The sequence below is a fragment of the Anas platyrhynchos genome, chromosome 11, assembly GCF_047663525.1.
Source record: "Anas platyrhynchos isolate ZD024472 breed Pekin duck chromosome 11, IASCAAS_PekinDuck_T2T, whole genome shotgun sequence".
Lineage (NCBI taxonomy): Eukaryota > Metazoa > Chordata > Aves > Anseriformes > Anatidae > Anas > Anas platyrhynchos.
In genome coordinates, this window is record NC_092597.1 from 446,674 (window position 1) to 463,400 (window position 16,727).

Consider the following 16,727-nt stretch of genomic DNA (forward strand, 5'->3'; position numbering starts at 1 on the left):
ATGGTGCAAAAGACAGTCCCAGCAGGAAATCTAGCAGAAGCACAGAAGCTGTTACAGAATAAAACCAATGCAGGTTTGGGAGCTCTTTAGTTAGTGGCCCAAGCCTGCTGGTGGATAAACTATTGGGAGTCACCAGCAGCAGAAAAGTAAAGGCAGAAGGGATGGTCTTCACAGAAGATCAAGTCAAGAGGGCAAGTGCTCTTGAATGCCCAGAGTGAAGAGCATAGTTTCAGGTGCTGTCAGGAAAAGCAGTGCTTGCAGGTGTTTCTCTCCATGCCAACACCGCATCACAAGACACAACTCTTGGAATAATAGCACTGTGTTCAAACTCCCTTCAGCAGAGCAAATCTCTGATCTAACCACTACCCATGTCATTACCAAGTCAGTGAACTAATTTAGGGGAAGAGGTGGATGATGACAGTGATATAGTTAGTAATTTCTGAATTCTCTGTCAAAAGTGAGAATCTTTGTAACATTACTGATCATTACAAAATGGCTGAGGCCATTACAGTTCCTACCTGGAGATTCTGACGGGCGACTTGCAGTTCGCTATTACTCTGACTTTTACCCAAATGGGATGGTAAGGTGTTATCTGTGGAGAAAAAGAACACACTTTACATTAAAAATATAGTCTTAAATAAATAAAGACTGCTTATCCAAACCAGCGAAAGTGTATTTTAAGCGTTTACAGCGACCAGCATAAAGCAAGACATATTGAAATGAAAAAGTAATCTCCTAAAGAATTACGGAGAAATGCTCAAAGTTTTGTTCCATGACTTGTTTGAATCAATCTATGCACGGACTGAAACATGAGGTAGCCAAAGTTTCCTTTTTGTTATGGCTTCAGGAAAGTGATTAACTGCTGAATAGACCCGGACCTCTCCTATTTCCCGTTGAGTGAAACACTTCAGAACTGCAATTTAACAAATTGCTACTGAGTAAATTAAGAGGAATTTAGTTGTATACAATGAGAATTGATGCACAATAGTCACAGTTTCTCTGTTAAGAATTTAGTTTAGAATAAAGAGAAGCCAGTCCACCATTTAGGGAACCTGAGCACTTTCATTTTTGATAAAGGCTGCCTCACACTCGACTCTAAAAATACTAATAGATACGCCTCTTGCTCGAATATTTAGTCCTACCTAACCGACTACATTAGCAATGAGCGTGAGCACCCATATAGCCCCAATGCAAATTCCTTTTTGTCATTCCTGGTCCTCCCTTGTTCTGTCTTGAAGACCCAAGTGTACATCTTTGGCACAAATGACGATAACACAAACATTACTGCCCATTGTTCCAAACCAGTATTAGTCCGACACTGCCATTATTACAGAGCTGAATTCATTCTTAGGTGGTTAGAAACATATTCGGAGCCTATATTCATAGGTCACATAGGAAGACAGACCTGCCTTCCCATTGACGCTTACCGATGTCCAAACACAAAGAGCTAAACAGGCAGCAGCAAATGAAAATGGATCAGAACAGACTAGAGAACACAGAAAGGATAGAAGTAGGGAAGTATGTGACAGATTCTTAAGAACCAAGCATAACAATACTGCTTCTCAGCAACATGTTACAGCATAAATTGAAACTCCTTACATATTCACTCCTCTTTTGGAGTGATTAGGGCCATACTAGCTGTTCAGTGTTGCTATCTGTCTCTTACTGCAATACGAAGTATTTCTAGAAGAACCTCTGGTACAGACAGTCATGTTTATGCTGAGTTTCAGAGAGTAACGCCTCTTACCAACATCATATTTATGAAGTTCCGCTAGCGATGGTGCTTTACAATCCAGCAACTGCTCCTATTGAACATGAAGGCAACGCATTAATATTTCATCTTGCATGTGGGCCTTTTCAACAACTACATTAACAGACAACTCTTGCCTCCACCACACAAACTACATTACTTAAACTATTAAAGCTGAAAAGCTTCCAGTTATTACGAAGCTTAATGAAACACTCAAACATTTCAAATAGGGAAAAAAATCAGAATTTGTCTCTTATGGATGGCATGTTCAGCTTGTGAAACCATTTGGTTCAAAGGCAGCATACCCTGCCACAGAATAGCCTGTCTAAAACAAACATCTTAAGACTAAGTGTCATTGCTGCTGTGTTACACAAAACTAATACCTGTGCAAAAGTCAGACTGTGCGACTGAAGGCTTTTACGCAGCAATCGAGAGTTAGAGCATTCCTTACTTTCTGCTCTATTTAATCCAAATTTAGAAAACAAACAAGCAGCATAGAGGGCAAGGAAGTCTGAGTTCTCAGGCCTGATACCTTCCTGCCAGTCACACAATAAATAGAGAACTGCCTACCTAGTCTTAACTTCTTGGATGTGACTACTAACATGATTTTCCTGCATTTTTGAAGACTGTCAACCCTGAAACCTTGACAAGTGTACGAAAGCCTGCAGTTGCAGTTTTCTTGAAAGCTAGACCGAAGTGTCAAATGGCAGAGAAATTAACATTTCTTTAAATAGAAGAATAGGAAATCTAGAAAAATAGAATACATTCTAGAAGAATTACACCTAAAGAATATTAATTCCATTAGATTTAATACTCAAGATTCTAAAATAATTTAGCCAGGAAGTTTTACAGAAGATGACACGGGAAAAGTGCTCCTCCAGTCAGACGCTAGAAGCTTCTGAACGTCACAGAACAGAGATTGGAAATTGGCATTTACCTTCAACTTGTAAACAGCAGGGCTTCCAGGAAACAACTTAGCAGATTTTTCAACCCAGTATTTTGCTCTTTCATCAGTGACGGCATTATTGCACAGTAACTCCGCTATCTTCAGTACTAGATCTTTCTGCATTGGGTTCAACTCCACAGAACGCTAGTTTTCCCCATGCACGCACACCGGAAAAAAAGGCAGGAAAAAAAAGGTAACTTGATCTTGCAATCCACACAGAATGGGAAAGAAAATTATAACAGTCATTGAAAAGACACAGGTATTCAAATTAGACAGATCTATTAGTAAATACTTTTTGAATGAGTTAAGAAAGACCTCAGTTGCTAAATGCATCACTAGTCTACAGCACCCAGATACATCTGCTGCAACTCAAAAGAGCAAAAATTCAGAAAAGAAAGAATTTCCAAGGGAAAAAACGCAGAAGCCAGCTACTCTGCCCCCACCACCAGCTATACGCAGGCAGCTGGACTCTTACGTACCTTTAGTCTAACTCCATATAGACATTTTTGAAGAAATATATAATTAAGTCACACCCTACGACAAGCTGGGATGTATTGGCAGCAAAACTTTTGAGCACATCCTCTCCCTCCCCAAAACCTGAACAAAGGCATTCTGATGGTGAATTTTTCATTGGGCAATCATACAAATAAATGTCAATTATGTTCGCCCTGCCCCATCTCACACCCCCCCAAACAAAACCCCCCAAAAAAGCAATAAATACGAACAACTAGAAAACACCCTAGGTCTAGTCTTCCAGTAGCAACTAGATTACTGCTGTCACCTGAGCCCTTGCTAAGAATCTGTCACTGCTGTCAAATTCCCTAATCCAAAGGGCAATGTAAGATATGGAAAGAATTTAGTAGCAGCTAGCACAAAGACCCAGTCTAGGTCACAAAAGAATCATCTTAAAAAAAAATACTGATGAAGCAAAACACATCAAATGAAGAATCCCCTCTGCAGTACGTCATATACACCTTTGGCAACAGAAAGCATACATATTACACTTTTTCCACAAACATGTTTTCTTCTATGCATTTAAGAAAAGTCCAGAACAGAATGATTTTAAAAGTCCCTTTACAATGGATTAAAGCAGGACATCGGAGGTCGGTGGAGTACTTACCCTGTAACATCCAAAAGCTTTTTCTATGTTGTCCTCAGCTTCATAAATTTGTCCAAGAAATCTGTGTGCTCTCCGATCTCTCTTTTGCACACTGAGGTATGTAGATATATACCTATGGAGCAGGAAAAAAAGGATCAATATTCCTCAATAATACGAGTCCCTCTGTCCTTCCCCGCCCCCCCCCAGTGTCCACGGAAGCGGGGCAGGAATTTAACATGTGATACAGGAAATGCAGTCATGGTTGGTTCCAGATACCTGGTCTGGACCTTAAAGTACAGAACAACATTATTTTTACATGTACAGACGCTACTTATTTGCCACCAAGTATTGGTATTTACTAAAAAAAAAAAAAAAAAAAAAAAAAAAAGAAAAAAAAAGAAAAAAAGAGAAAGAAACTGTAACTGTAATTGCTTCATAATACAATGGAATAAAAGCCGTTTCAAACAGCAAGTTTTTCAATATCACGCAACTAATTATCTAACTTGCTGTTTTATAAAGATTTAAACAGCACTTGATACCCACATCTACTGCTACTGTAAAGCAGCATGATAGTGATCTTGATTTCTCCAGTCTACTTCATATTCACTTAGCTTTTCTAAAGTACTTTAGAGAACAGAATAGCAGAATACAGCAACGCGTATTACCTTTTAGCAAGTTCATACTCCTTTACTTCAAAATACAGCTTAGCGAACTGGAATCCTTTCAACGATTTCTGAACGGAAAACACACAACAAGCACATTTTAGATGTACAACACTTTCAAAGTAATTGCATAGGAAGACCCTTCTGATACTTTTTGAGAGACTGAATTTGATAACTAGTTATCAGCTCCAGTCTGCTCCTCATACCCAAAGTTTTGTTTCTGAAAGATGTGGGATTTGGAAAACAATGCTTTTCCAGTAACTGGCCAAGGCTACCAACGTGAAATCGAGGCGGCCGCTGCGCTGAGGGACCGGGGCGGGCGGAGGGGGTTAACGGGAACAACGGCGGGGCCTCGTCCCGTGCTGTGGAGCTGAAACGGGGACGAGCAGGGGAGAGGCTCGCTGTTGGGTTACAGCTCCGTGTAACGCAGGCACGGGTCGAATCTGTGCGCTAGGGGCGTGCAGGGTAATGCTTGTGTAAGCAGCGTTCCCTGGAGAGGCTGAGGGAAGGGTTGCTCTCGCTAGCCTCAGAAGTAAAGCATGATATGAAGATATAGCGCGTGACAGAAACATGTGATGTCTATAGTCATCTCTAACTGCATATATGAACAGCAAGTCGGCTGTTCTGAAAAAAATACTGATAGTCCTGGCGCCGAGCTGTAAGAGAGAAGTTAAAAAGAACTTACCCATGCACGTTCCCCCTCTGCACCACAGCTTCCCAGATAACACTCCAGGAGATGGTTGTCACGAAAAGTTACCAGCCACTTTAACATACCATGTACAAAAACAACGTGGGTCTGGAAGGTAATCTCCCGAGCAAGTATGAACTAAATCCTGTGGCAGACTGCACATAAGAACTGCTCTTTACCTTTCAAAGTACTCAAGTGCCCAAGAGCCTGCAGACAGCACAAAACAGCATCCACCTGACCAGCACCTGCCCAGCTGCCTCAGCTTCCTCACTGCTCATCAGAGGAAGAATGACATTTCAAAGGCCTTCCGTCTACTGACCATCAACATCAATTAGCACGTTCAAAATAAGTACACAACGCGATGCAAATTGCTCTTCAGCAAGCCAAAGTGAAGACAATAGTTATTTTGACAAGACTAAGATTTAATTTGTAAAATTTGACATTCCATACAAATATGTCATAACACAAATACACCCAAAATATGCCAGTGTCTGAACTTATTTAACATGCAAAAAAAATCAATTAGAACACATAAAAAACAACCATAAGCTGCAATTTTACATTTATACATCAGAAGTGTCCTTTTTAAGGAAGTGGAAATAATTAATCAATAACATCTAAATACTGATTTATACTGCTAGAACATCTGTATACTCAAAAGCCAGAATTCTCTATTTGCCCACAGTCTGTAATGACAACTCTTCCACTTACTAACCCGTTGGGAGAACCAAAGGATTCGAGCTTTTTCACAACATCCGTTCCATCTGTCACAAAACCAAACACCACGTGTTTAAAGTCCAAGGCTTCTACTGTTTTGAGTGTTGTGAAGAACTGAGAGTTATTCGTAGCCCGACCCCTATTTGCCATCGACAGCAATCCAGGACCCGTGTGCTTCACTTCAAAGCTCTCTTCTTCAAATGCATCTCCATAAATTGACCGTCCACCTGTTCCATCATGGTTAGTTACATCACCTCCCTTAAAAAAAAAGCACAGCGTTTACTTTCAAGTCCCAAAGAACAAGATCATCACGAACATCGTGATGTTCAAGAACATCGACCAATAGCACAGTTACATTCTTTCCAAAATAAGAGGTTTTGTTCAAAAAACACAGGTAAAACCTCATTCTTAGTTATCACAAGTACTATAGTTACTTGGATATAAGGCTTTCCACCTTCAGCAGATTTGCTCGTGGTAACAAAGCATTACTGGAATGTTCCTCGTTTATCCTGAACACAGCATTTTATCTTTGTTCCACATGGCAACTACTCTAAGCGGGTCATTCCCACTTTCTGCTTCCTGCTTCACTCGGCCCTTACAACTGGCAACCACGATTATCTCTATTCTCACTTAGTCCCTGCAGGCACAAAACTGACCACCCAGAAAAAGTCATGGTACCACTGATCAGAACTTTCCTGCTTTTGTGCAGAAAGTTTAAAGAAAAGAACAACGAGAGTCATACTTCAGATTCACTTAATACCCAGTCAAGACTGGAGAGTTTTTCACTCTGATGACAAGCCATTTGTATATTGCTATCCATTTCTGAATTTGGAAACGATTGTGCCCTGCCTTGAGGGATGTAGCATTATGCAAAAGCATTCTTGTAGCATGTAAGGAATTCAGTTTATTTTACCTGTTTTAAGTCATTATACCTCCTACTGAATATTTGGAAGACTTTTAGGAACGAAGGGAAGGTATACGTGAGCAGATACCGATCTCCTATGCCTTCAGAAATTATGGGGATACTTTTTGAGAGACTGAATTTGATAACTAGTTATCAGCTCCAGTCCGCTCCTCATAACCAAAGTTTTGTTTTTGAAAGATGTGGGATTTGGAAAACAATGCTTTTCCTGTAACTGGCCAAGGCTACAAACGTGAAATTGAGGTTACTGGTGAAGCAAGCAACAAGCCTTAATACTTGTGACATTTCACAACCACTTCTTACTGAAGAGTGTAGAAGAAGTAGAAGAAGAGAGTCTGCTACATTTAAAGTACAGCCTGTTTTTTTCCCCCAATGTAACAATGTTGCAAAAAGAACCCCTAAAATCTGACAGAGTAAACAAAAAAGATGGTACTTAGTCCTGGTCTAGTACATATCACTCACAACTGTTTCAAGATAGGTAAAATGTTTTCTTCCCACCTAAGAAATCCCACCTACTCTCAGTTTAGAGCGTGGAAACACAGCAAAAACCATGGAGTTCGGGCCACAGGGTTACTGCGGAGCCTGGAGGAGGTGCAAACGAGGCTGCCACGTTCTGGGATATAACCACACAAGGCAGGCCATACCCCTTGGGGTCAGGGGCTGTTTCCACCCACAGTAGGGCTGCGCATACGGTCAGCGGAGCATGAAAAAACTAGAAGAACTGAATTACAATTTAAAGGAAGTATTGCTGAGAGTGGTCTCCCGAACCCATGGCACAGTCCGAAATCCCAACGGTGTTATCAGGCTAGTTATATAAACTTTTTTTGGGGGGGGAAGAGGGCTTCTCGTCATGAACACAGTAAGGACTGCATTCAGCTACTGAACTGTTACTGCACTGAATAACTACATACAATAATAACAAATAATAACAATCAAAAAGACCTTACCTAGCACTAAACTATAGGCTTGAGGTGAGAGCCGCATTACATTGAAAACAAGAGAGAAAGATGTGGTAGGAAGGTACGCATTTTAAACTCAGACAAGGTATTTTCTTTAGGAAAACCTCCTGACTGTGCCGATTCAGAAAACAGCCAGAAGAACCAAGTTGTTCATTACGAAGCAAACTGCAGTTTCTGTCTTAAACCTAATAACTAAAGTGCATACATAGGTTAGGTGTGTGTCTCCTTTAAATCAGGATAAGGAAGTATTTACATAGGCACAGGTAGAAGCATAGGGAAGAAAGGCTGCCTTGCTGCTTTTCCATCCATCTCAAACACTCATTGAAGAGAGCTGATACAAGTCTTAATAACATAGCCTTTATTGATGACACTGGAAAGATGTTTTGAAGCAACCAGTTTTCCATAAACAGGAAAGGAAATTTTGCTTGCTATGATGTAATTACATAAAATCTGTGTAAGTCACTAGTATAAAAAGGAAAAAACAAACACGTGTAGTTGGTAACACAGTACCATCAGGAATTCCTGAGCAACTGCATTTTCAATAGAAAAGGAAAAAATAAAACAGGTGTGCATGAACAGAACTCAACGGTATAAAACAATCAGGTGTATGTTATAAGGAATTCTGATGACTTGTGAACTCAGTTCTTGAGGATGACTAAAGAAATAGATCCTAGCAGGATCAAACCACATATATTTACACTCACAGTGTAAAAGTAATATTGCCAGTTAATTGAAATATGCATTTCCATTACTGTTCTAGACGTTAAAGAAGCTAAATTTAAACCTCAGGTGTTCACATTTGTAACAAAATTCCTCTTGCATCCTGAATAATTAAGGCAAAGTATGTTATCTTTTGAAAATACCTTGTATATAGTTTCTGCATAAAAATATGAAATAAAAATAAAACTATATATATATATTTAATGGAACACTGTTATGTATGGTCCAGCAGAACAAGGCACAAAAAGTGAATACAATGCAAAAGCATATATAAAAGTTAATGAGTTACTCTGAATGGAATATAGCAAAATTCAAGTAGTTCTGAGCATGCTCATTTCCTGCAGTAGGAATATAGACTTCATACAGATATTTCATGCTAAGTCCGATGTACAGATTCATCATGTAAGCACAAACGATCAGAAGCAGGTCATTTGTACAGTGACTGTATCTAGAAATAAGATACTTTTCAAACCATCTGAAACCAGGCTCCTTAATGAGACTATTTGACCTGAAATCTGGGCATGTTTGTTTGTTTTGTTTTGTTTTTCCATGAGGTGAGGTATGTTTGGTTTCTTGCCCTAGACACTTGAAGTTTTATATTCATGCTTAATCTGCACATCAATACTTTCATTAATATAAATGACACTCTGTGTCCGTAACATTGGACACATTTGCAAAGTGTGTCTTTGCCGGTATTCACAAGCATATTCTCCATCTAAAATTCCACAGAGATTACTGTGCACAGTGGCACACTTGTACCAATTCTACTGCATTATCAGGGTCTGAAACCTTTCAGGTGAGCTGATATTTAATTTAGTCTATAAGTGTGGTCTATTTATCAACAAATAAGTATACATGTACACGTACAGAGAATGGAAAATTTCAAAATATCTCAGTCTGATTGAAAGGCATGCATCATAATCTATTATCTCATTGCAGCCTCAAAGTCCCTCCCCACGAGTAAGATGTATAACATTTCCATAAAGAACAGGGAGAGCAGAAAAGTCTTCACTTCCTTCCCAAAGTTTCAGCTAGTTTCTTCAGTCTTTTCTTCAGCTCTAGAGGAAGCTTCTCATAGCAGGTTTTGCAGACAGGCTTCATATCAAATTCTCATATCAAACTAGAAGCTATTTTTAAATATGTATTTAAAATCCGAGCTCCCAACATCGGATCAAAAAGCAGGTTTTGTCTGTGAACTCCAAACTACTGGAGGTAGTTAGGCCCAACGACGCAAAACATGAATCAACGGTCTGCATTCGAAATACACTCAAATTGCTACTCCCCACCCCTCCCCCACCCCCAAGTGATCTATGTAAAACTTTAAGCGAATTTAAATGAAAACAGGCCTCCGCGTTTTCGGTCCATCTTTTCAGGTATCACTGACACGCCAGAGCGGACTCACGCTTGACACCTTGCGGACAGGGATGAAAAGCAACCTCAAAAGAAACGCTTGCAGCCTTGGCAGACCCTTCCCTCCGAAATCAACACAACAAGGAAACCAGTAACTATTCCCTCGGTGGACTGTGCTACACAGTCAGCTGTAAGCATCGCTCGAAAGTCAAAACTAAACGCGTCCGGTGGCCTTGAGCACAAGAAGAGGAGAGGAAATATTTTGTGTCGAGGCCACCGGGGAGTATCAACACTGTGGGAACGTATCTGTGCACCTGGCGGCGATGCACTTGACGCTGTCTAGCCCAAACAGTGCCCAAGTCGAACCCACAAAGTCACAGGACAGCTTTGCTGCTGCTGCTGCTGCTGGGAAAGGCACCAACCAAAGGCACAGCCCCTGCACGCAGTCCCTACCGGATCACGCTTAGCTCGGGCACATTCACGCCGCTTCAAAGCAACTCCGAGCGGCAGGCCGGGATCTTTCAGGATTAGGGCCCGCTGAATCGCATCAGGCGGCTGAGCGTTTCCCAGCTAAAATGGGCACGGGTGGCGTTTGTCACCCCCGGGCCCGCTGGCTGACAGGGAGCGGAGCTGTGCGCCCCCAGCCCCCCTCGCTCGGCGCTGTCGCTTCAGCGAGCGGCCGGCCAGAAACCTCCACGGCGCCGCACGGAAAGGACACTGAAACTTGAAGGCGGCGCGGTGCTTCGTTTGTGAAGGAAAGTACCTCTCCCTCGCTCCGGCCCCGAGGAAAGCCCTGCTATAAAACCCCTCCTGTCCGTGAGGCGCCGCGGGGCAGGGGCAGGGGCAGGGGCAGGGGCAGGGGCAGCCCCAACCCTCCCCTCACGACGCCGGCCACCCCCCTAGCCCCCCACCCCACCCGGGACCCCACCGGGACCCCACCGGGACCCCCTCCGCGACCCCCTCCGCCTCCCCCCCCGCCGGCCAAGGGAAGCGGCGAGGCCTCGCTCACCTCTCTCCGAGAAGCCGCAGAGGCCTGCACGGAGGCGACACAGCGCTCCACCTCGGCCTTGCTGCGCCTCAACATGGCGACCGCAGCAGCGCCGAGCCCGGCCGGGCTCCGCTCCGCTCCCGTGCCGCGCCGCGCCGCCGCAGCGGCACAAACAAACAGCTCCAGGCGGGGCACCGGCCGCGCCCTAGGAACGCCGCGCACGCAGCGCGCTACGCACACTGCGCACACTGCGCACACTGCGCACGCCCCCGCTGAATGCGCAGGAGCCGTTGCCACAGTGCGGGGAGGGGAGGGGCGAGGCTGTGACGCATGCGCGGGGCGGCCGCTGGGGCTCCCTGACAGGGCTTTAGGAACTGAGGTTGCAAAGGGTCCCTCAGAAAGTAGCTGGGAGCAGCCCTGAAGACGCGCAGGCTGCAGAGTTTGAGACACGAGCTGTAACTTATTCTTTTGGATTGATTGATTTAATTTTGTAAGCCGTAAGGCGGTTGCCCCGCGGCTTGCTGGAGGTGTGCCCCTCTCGCTTTTCTGCAAGTTCCAGGCACTTTGCTCAAATGGAGGCCACTGGGCTGTCCCCAAACGGTGTGATATCTCTGTGGACAGGCTGCGTTAAAAATTCATCCCCTCCTCAGTCTCTAGCGTCCCACTGACATGCACAAGTTTCCTGCTGGACCTAAGCACTACCCACATCTCCACAACTCCTCCCGCCTTTATAAAAAAAAAAAATAATAATAAAGTATCCACCTTGTTTCTGTAAGCAGCAGCCACCTGACACCCTGCCGGAGTTAACCCTCTGTTTTATTATTTGCCCTATTAATGGGGATTTCTTTACACATTGGCTTTAATTCCATAAGAAGAAACAGCATTTTTTTCCCCTCTTCTTTTTAAATGACGAGGATTACAAAGTTTGTCAACACCTGCCAGGCTGAGGATTAAAAGTCTTAGCGCTGGTGCAGAGGAGAACCTGAGAGCTGGCTCAGGAGTCACTGGAGGAAATCTTTGCTTTTCGTGATGTGAAATTGCCTTCATGCAGACCAGGTCAAGCGCCTTGACGCTGGTCAGCATCTCTGTGGAATTGGCACCGTGTTGTCCCCAGTGGTTGCAGCACCAGGAGGGTAGCCCGCCCGGCAGGACAGCAGTTGACCATATTCATTGCTAACCTTCCAACCAGACCACACTCAGCTTGGCTCACTACATGTTTTGATACCTTGGTGGGAACTGAGCTCAGGATTTGCCGCTGCTGGAGGCAGGAAGGCTTTAGGCTCAGCTCCTTCCCCCTACAGCTACATCCATTGGGCTTTCTGAAGCGCTCCCTACTGTTATTCTAAGCAGGAGCTTCAAAAGGAATCTCTCTTCCTCGTGCATGATTGATCCCATGCAGTAATGTCGTGGTTTAACCCGGCTGGCAGCTAAACACCACGCAGCCGTTCGCTCACCCTCCCCCCTCCCTCTCTGGGACGGGGGAGAGAAATGGAAAGTGAAGCCCGTGAGTTGAGATAAAGACAGTTTAATAAGATGGAAAATAATAATAACAATAATAATAATAATAATAATAATAATGATACAATAGTGATAATACGAAAGTAATAATAGTATGTACAAACAAGTGATGCACAATGCAATTGCTCACCACTCGCTGACCGATGCTCAGCCTAACCCCGAGCAGTCCGGCCCCCTCCCCCCGGCTAGCCACCCCTATATATTGTTTAGCATGACGTCAGATGGTATGGAATACCCCTTTGGCTAGTTTGGGTCACCTGTCCTGGGTCTGTCCCCTCCCAGTTCTTACTGCACCCCCAGCCTGCCCATTGGCAGGACAAAGCAAAAGGCTGAAATGTCCTTGGCTTAGTATAAGCACTGCTCTGCAACAATTAAAGCATTGGGGTGTGATCAGCACTCTTCTCATCCTAAGCCAAAAAACAGCATTCCACCAGCTACTAGGAAGAAAATTAATTCTGTTCTAACTGAAACCAGGACACCTCAGCAATAGGACCTCAGCAACAGGACCTCAGCAATAGGACCTCAGCAATAGGACCTCAGCGTTGTGACCTCAGCAATAGGACCTCAGCATTGTGACCTCATCAGTAGGACCTCAGCATTGTGACCTCAGCAATAGGACCTCAGCATTGTGACCTCAGCATTGTGACCTCAGCAATAGGACCTCAGCATTGTGACCTCAGCATTGTGAACTCAGCAATAATACCTCAGCAATAAGACCTCAGCAATAGGACCTCAGCAATAGGACCTCAGAATTGTCAACTAAGCAATAGGACCTCAGCAATAGGACCTCAGCAATAGGACCTCAGCAAAAGGACCTCAGCATTGTGACCTCAACAATAGGACCTCAGCAATAGGACCTTAGCAATGTGACCTCAGGAATAGAACCTCAGCAACAGGACCTCGGCATTGTGACCTCAGCAATAGGACCTCAGCAATAGGACCTCAGCAACAGGACCTCAGCAATAGGACCTCAGCATTGTGACCTCAGCAATAGGACCTCAGCAATAGGACCTCAGCAATAGGACCTCAGCAAAAGGACCTCAGCATTGTGACCTCAACAATAGGACCTCAGCAATAGGACCTCAGCATTGTGACCTCAGCAATAGGACCTCAGCATTGTGACCTCAGCATTGTGACCTCAGCAATAGAACCTCAGCAATAGGACCTCAGCATTGTGACCTCAGCAAAAGGACCTCAGCATTGTGACCTCAGCAATAGGACCTAAGCAATAGGACCTCAGCAATAGGACCTCAGCATTGTGACCTCAGCAATAGGACCTCAGCATTGTGACCTCAGCAAGAGGACCTCAGCATTGTGACCTCAGCAATAGGACCTCAGCAAAAGGACCTCAGCCTTGTGACCTCAGCAATAGGACCTCAGCAAGACGACCTCAGCAAGAGGACCTCAGCAATAGGACATCAGGAATAGGACATCAGCATTGTGACCTCAGCAAAAGGACCTCAGCATTGTGAACTCAGCAATACGACCTCAGCAATAGGACCTCAGCAATAGGACCTCAGCAATAGGACCTCAGCAATAGGACCTCAGCATTGTGACCTCAGCAATAAGACCTCAGCAATAGGACCTCAGCATTGTGACCTCAGCATTGTGACCTCAGCAGGAGGACCTCAGCAATAGGACCGCAGCATTGTGACCTCAGCAATAGAACCTCAGCAATAGGACCTCAGCATTGTGACCTCAGCATTGTGACCTCAGCATTGTGACCTCAGCAATAGGACCTCAGCAATAGGACCTCAGCATTGTGACCTCAGCAATAGGACCTCAGCAACAGGACCTCAGCAAGAGTACCTCCGCATTGTGACCTCAGCAATAGGACCTCAGCAATAGGACCTCAGCATTGTGACCTCAGCATTGTGACGTCAGCAATAGGACAGAAGCAATAGGAGATCAGTAATAGGACCTCAGCAATGGGGCCTCAGCATTGTCACCTCAGCATTGTGACCTCAGCAGTAGGACCTCAGCAGTAGGACCTCAGCAGTAGGACCTCAGCAGTAGGACCTCAGCATTTTGACCTCAGCCATAGGAACTCAGCAATAGGACCTCAGCAATAGGACCTCAGCAATAGGACATCAGCATTGCGACCTCAGCAATAGGACCTCAGCAATAGGACCTCAGCAATAGGACCTCAGCAATAGGACCTCAGCAATAGGACCTCAGCATTGTGACGTCAGCAAGAGGACCTCAGCAATAGGACCTCATCAATAGGACCTCAGCATTGTGACCTCAGCAATAGGACCTCAGCAATAGGACCTCAGCAAAAGGACCTCAGCCTTGTGACCTCAGCAATAGGACTCAGCAATAGGACCTCAGCAACAGGACCTCAGCAATAGGACATCAGCATTGTGACCTCAGCAAAAGGACCTCAGCATTGTGACCTCAGCAATAGGACCTCAGCACTGTGACCTCAGCAATAGGACCTCAGCAATAGGACCTCAGCAATAGGACCTCAGCATTGTGACCTCAGCAAAAGGACCTCAGCATTGTGACCTCAGCAATAGGACCTCAGCACTGTGACCTCAGCAATAGGACCTCAGCATTGTGACCTCAGCAATAGGATCTTAGCAATAAAACCTCAGCATTGTGACCTCAGCAAAAGGACCTCAGCCTTGTGACCTCAGCATTGTGACCTCAGCAATAGGACCTCAGCAATAGGACCTCAGCAATAGGACATCAGCATTGTGACCTCAGCAAAAGGACCTCAGCATTGTGACCTCAGCAATAGGACCTCAGCACTGTGACCTCAGCAATAGGACCTCAGAAATAGGACCTCAGCCTTGTGACCTCAGCAATAGGACCTCAGCACTGTGACCTCAGCAATAGGACCTCAGCATTGTGACCTCAGCAATAGGATCTTAGCAATAAAACCTCAGCATTGTGACCTCAGCAAAAGGACCTCAGCATTGTGACCTCAGCAATAGGACCTCAGCAATAGGACCTCAAAATTGTTACCTCAGCAATAGGACCTCAGCCTTGTGACCTCAGCTATAGGACCTCAGCATTGTGACCTCAGCAATAGGACCTCAGCATTGTGACCTCAGCAATAGGACCTCAGCAATAGGACCTCAGCAATAGGACCTCAGCATTGTGACCTCAGCAATAGGACCTCAGCAATAGGACCTCAGCATTGTGACCTCAGCATTGTGACCTCAGCAATAGGACCTCAGCATTGTGCGCTCAGCATTGTGACCTCAGCAGTAGGACCTCAGCAATAGGGCCTCAGCAATAGGACCTCAGCATTGTGACCTCAGCATTTTGACCTCAGCAATAGGACCTTAGCAATAGGACCTCAGCAATAGCACCTCAGCATTTGGACCTCAGAAGTAGGACCTCAGCAAGAGGATCTCAGCAATAGGACCTCAGAAATAGGACCTCAGCCATAGGACCTCAGCAATAGGACATCAGCATTGTGACCTCAGCAATAGGACCTCAGCATTGTGACCTCAGCATTGTGACTTCAGCAATAGGACCTCAGCAATAGGACCTCAGCATTGTGACCTCAGCAATAGGACCTAAGCATTTTGACCTCAGTAACAGGACCTTAGCAATAGGACCTCAGAAATAGGACCTCAGAAATAGGACCTCAGCAATAAGACCTCAGCATTGTGACTTCAGCAATAGGATATCAGCAATACGACCTCAGCATTGTGACCTCAGCATTGTGACCTCAGCAATAGGACCTTAGCAATAAAACCTCAGCATTGTGACCTCAGCAAAAGGACCTCAGCCTTGTGACCTCAGCATTGTGACCTCAGCAATAGGACCTCAGCAATAGGACCTCAGCCTTGTGACCTCAGCAATAGGACCTCAGCATTGTGACCTCAGAAATGGGACCTCAGCAATAGGACCTCAGCAATAGGACCTCAGCATTGTGACCTCAGCATTGTGACCTCAGCAATACGACCTAAGCAATAGGACCTCAGCATTGTGACCTCAGCAATAGGACCTCAGCAATAGGACCTCAGCATTGTGACCTCAGCAGTAGGACCTCAGCAATAGGACCTCAGCTTTTTGACCTCAGCAATACGACCTCAGCAATAGGACCTCAGCAATAGGACCTCAGCATTGTGACCTCAGCAATACGACCTAAGGAATAGGACCTCAGCATTGTGACCTCAGCAGTAGGACCTCAGCAATAGGACCTCAGCTTTTTGACCTCAGCAATAGGACCTCAGCAATAGGACCTCAGCAATTGGACCTCAGCAATTGGACCTCAGCAATAGGACATCAGCATTGTGACCTCAGCAATAGGACCTCAGCATTGTGACCTCAGCATTGTGACTTCAGCAATAGGACCTCAGCAATAGGACCTCAGCAATAGGACCTCAGCATTGTGACCTCAGCAATAGGACCTCTGCATTGTGACCTCAGCAATAGGACCCCAGCATTG

The 16,727-nt window shown here is 44.9% G+C and overlaps 1 protein-coding gene and 1 long non-coding RNA gene across 2 annotated transcripts; both read right to left on the bottom strand.

Moving 5' to 3' along the window:
* Positions 1-695: 695 nt before the first annotated feature.
* Positions 696-3,810, bottom strand: LOC140003393 (uncharacterized). The gene is made up of 2 exons (XR_011811922.1): positions 2,688-3,810; positions 696-1,805 (listed from the first exon to the last, which is right to left on the bottom strand). It is a non-coding gene; the product is annotated as an uncharacterized lncRNA (long non-coding RNA).
* A 1,736-nt stretch (positions 3,811-5,546) lies between these two features.
* Positions 5,547-11,106, bottom strand: LOC113842041 (peptidyl-prolyl cis-trans isomerase). The gene is made up of 2 exons (XM_072043323.1): positions 10,823-11,106; positions 5,547-6,120 (listed from the first exon to the last, which is right to left on the bottom strand). The coding sequence occupies exons 1-2, from the start codon at positions 10,895-10,897 to the stop codon at positions 5,800-5,802; spliced, it is 396 nt and encodes a 131-aa protein (XP_071899424.1). The 5' UTR covers positions 10,898-11,106; the 3' UTR covers positions 5,547-5,799.
* Positions 11,107-16,727: the final 5,621 nt, after the last annotated feature.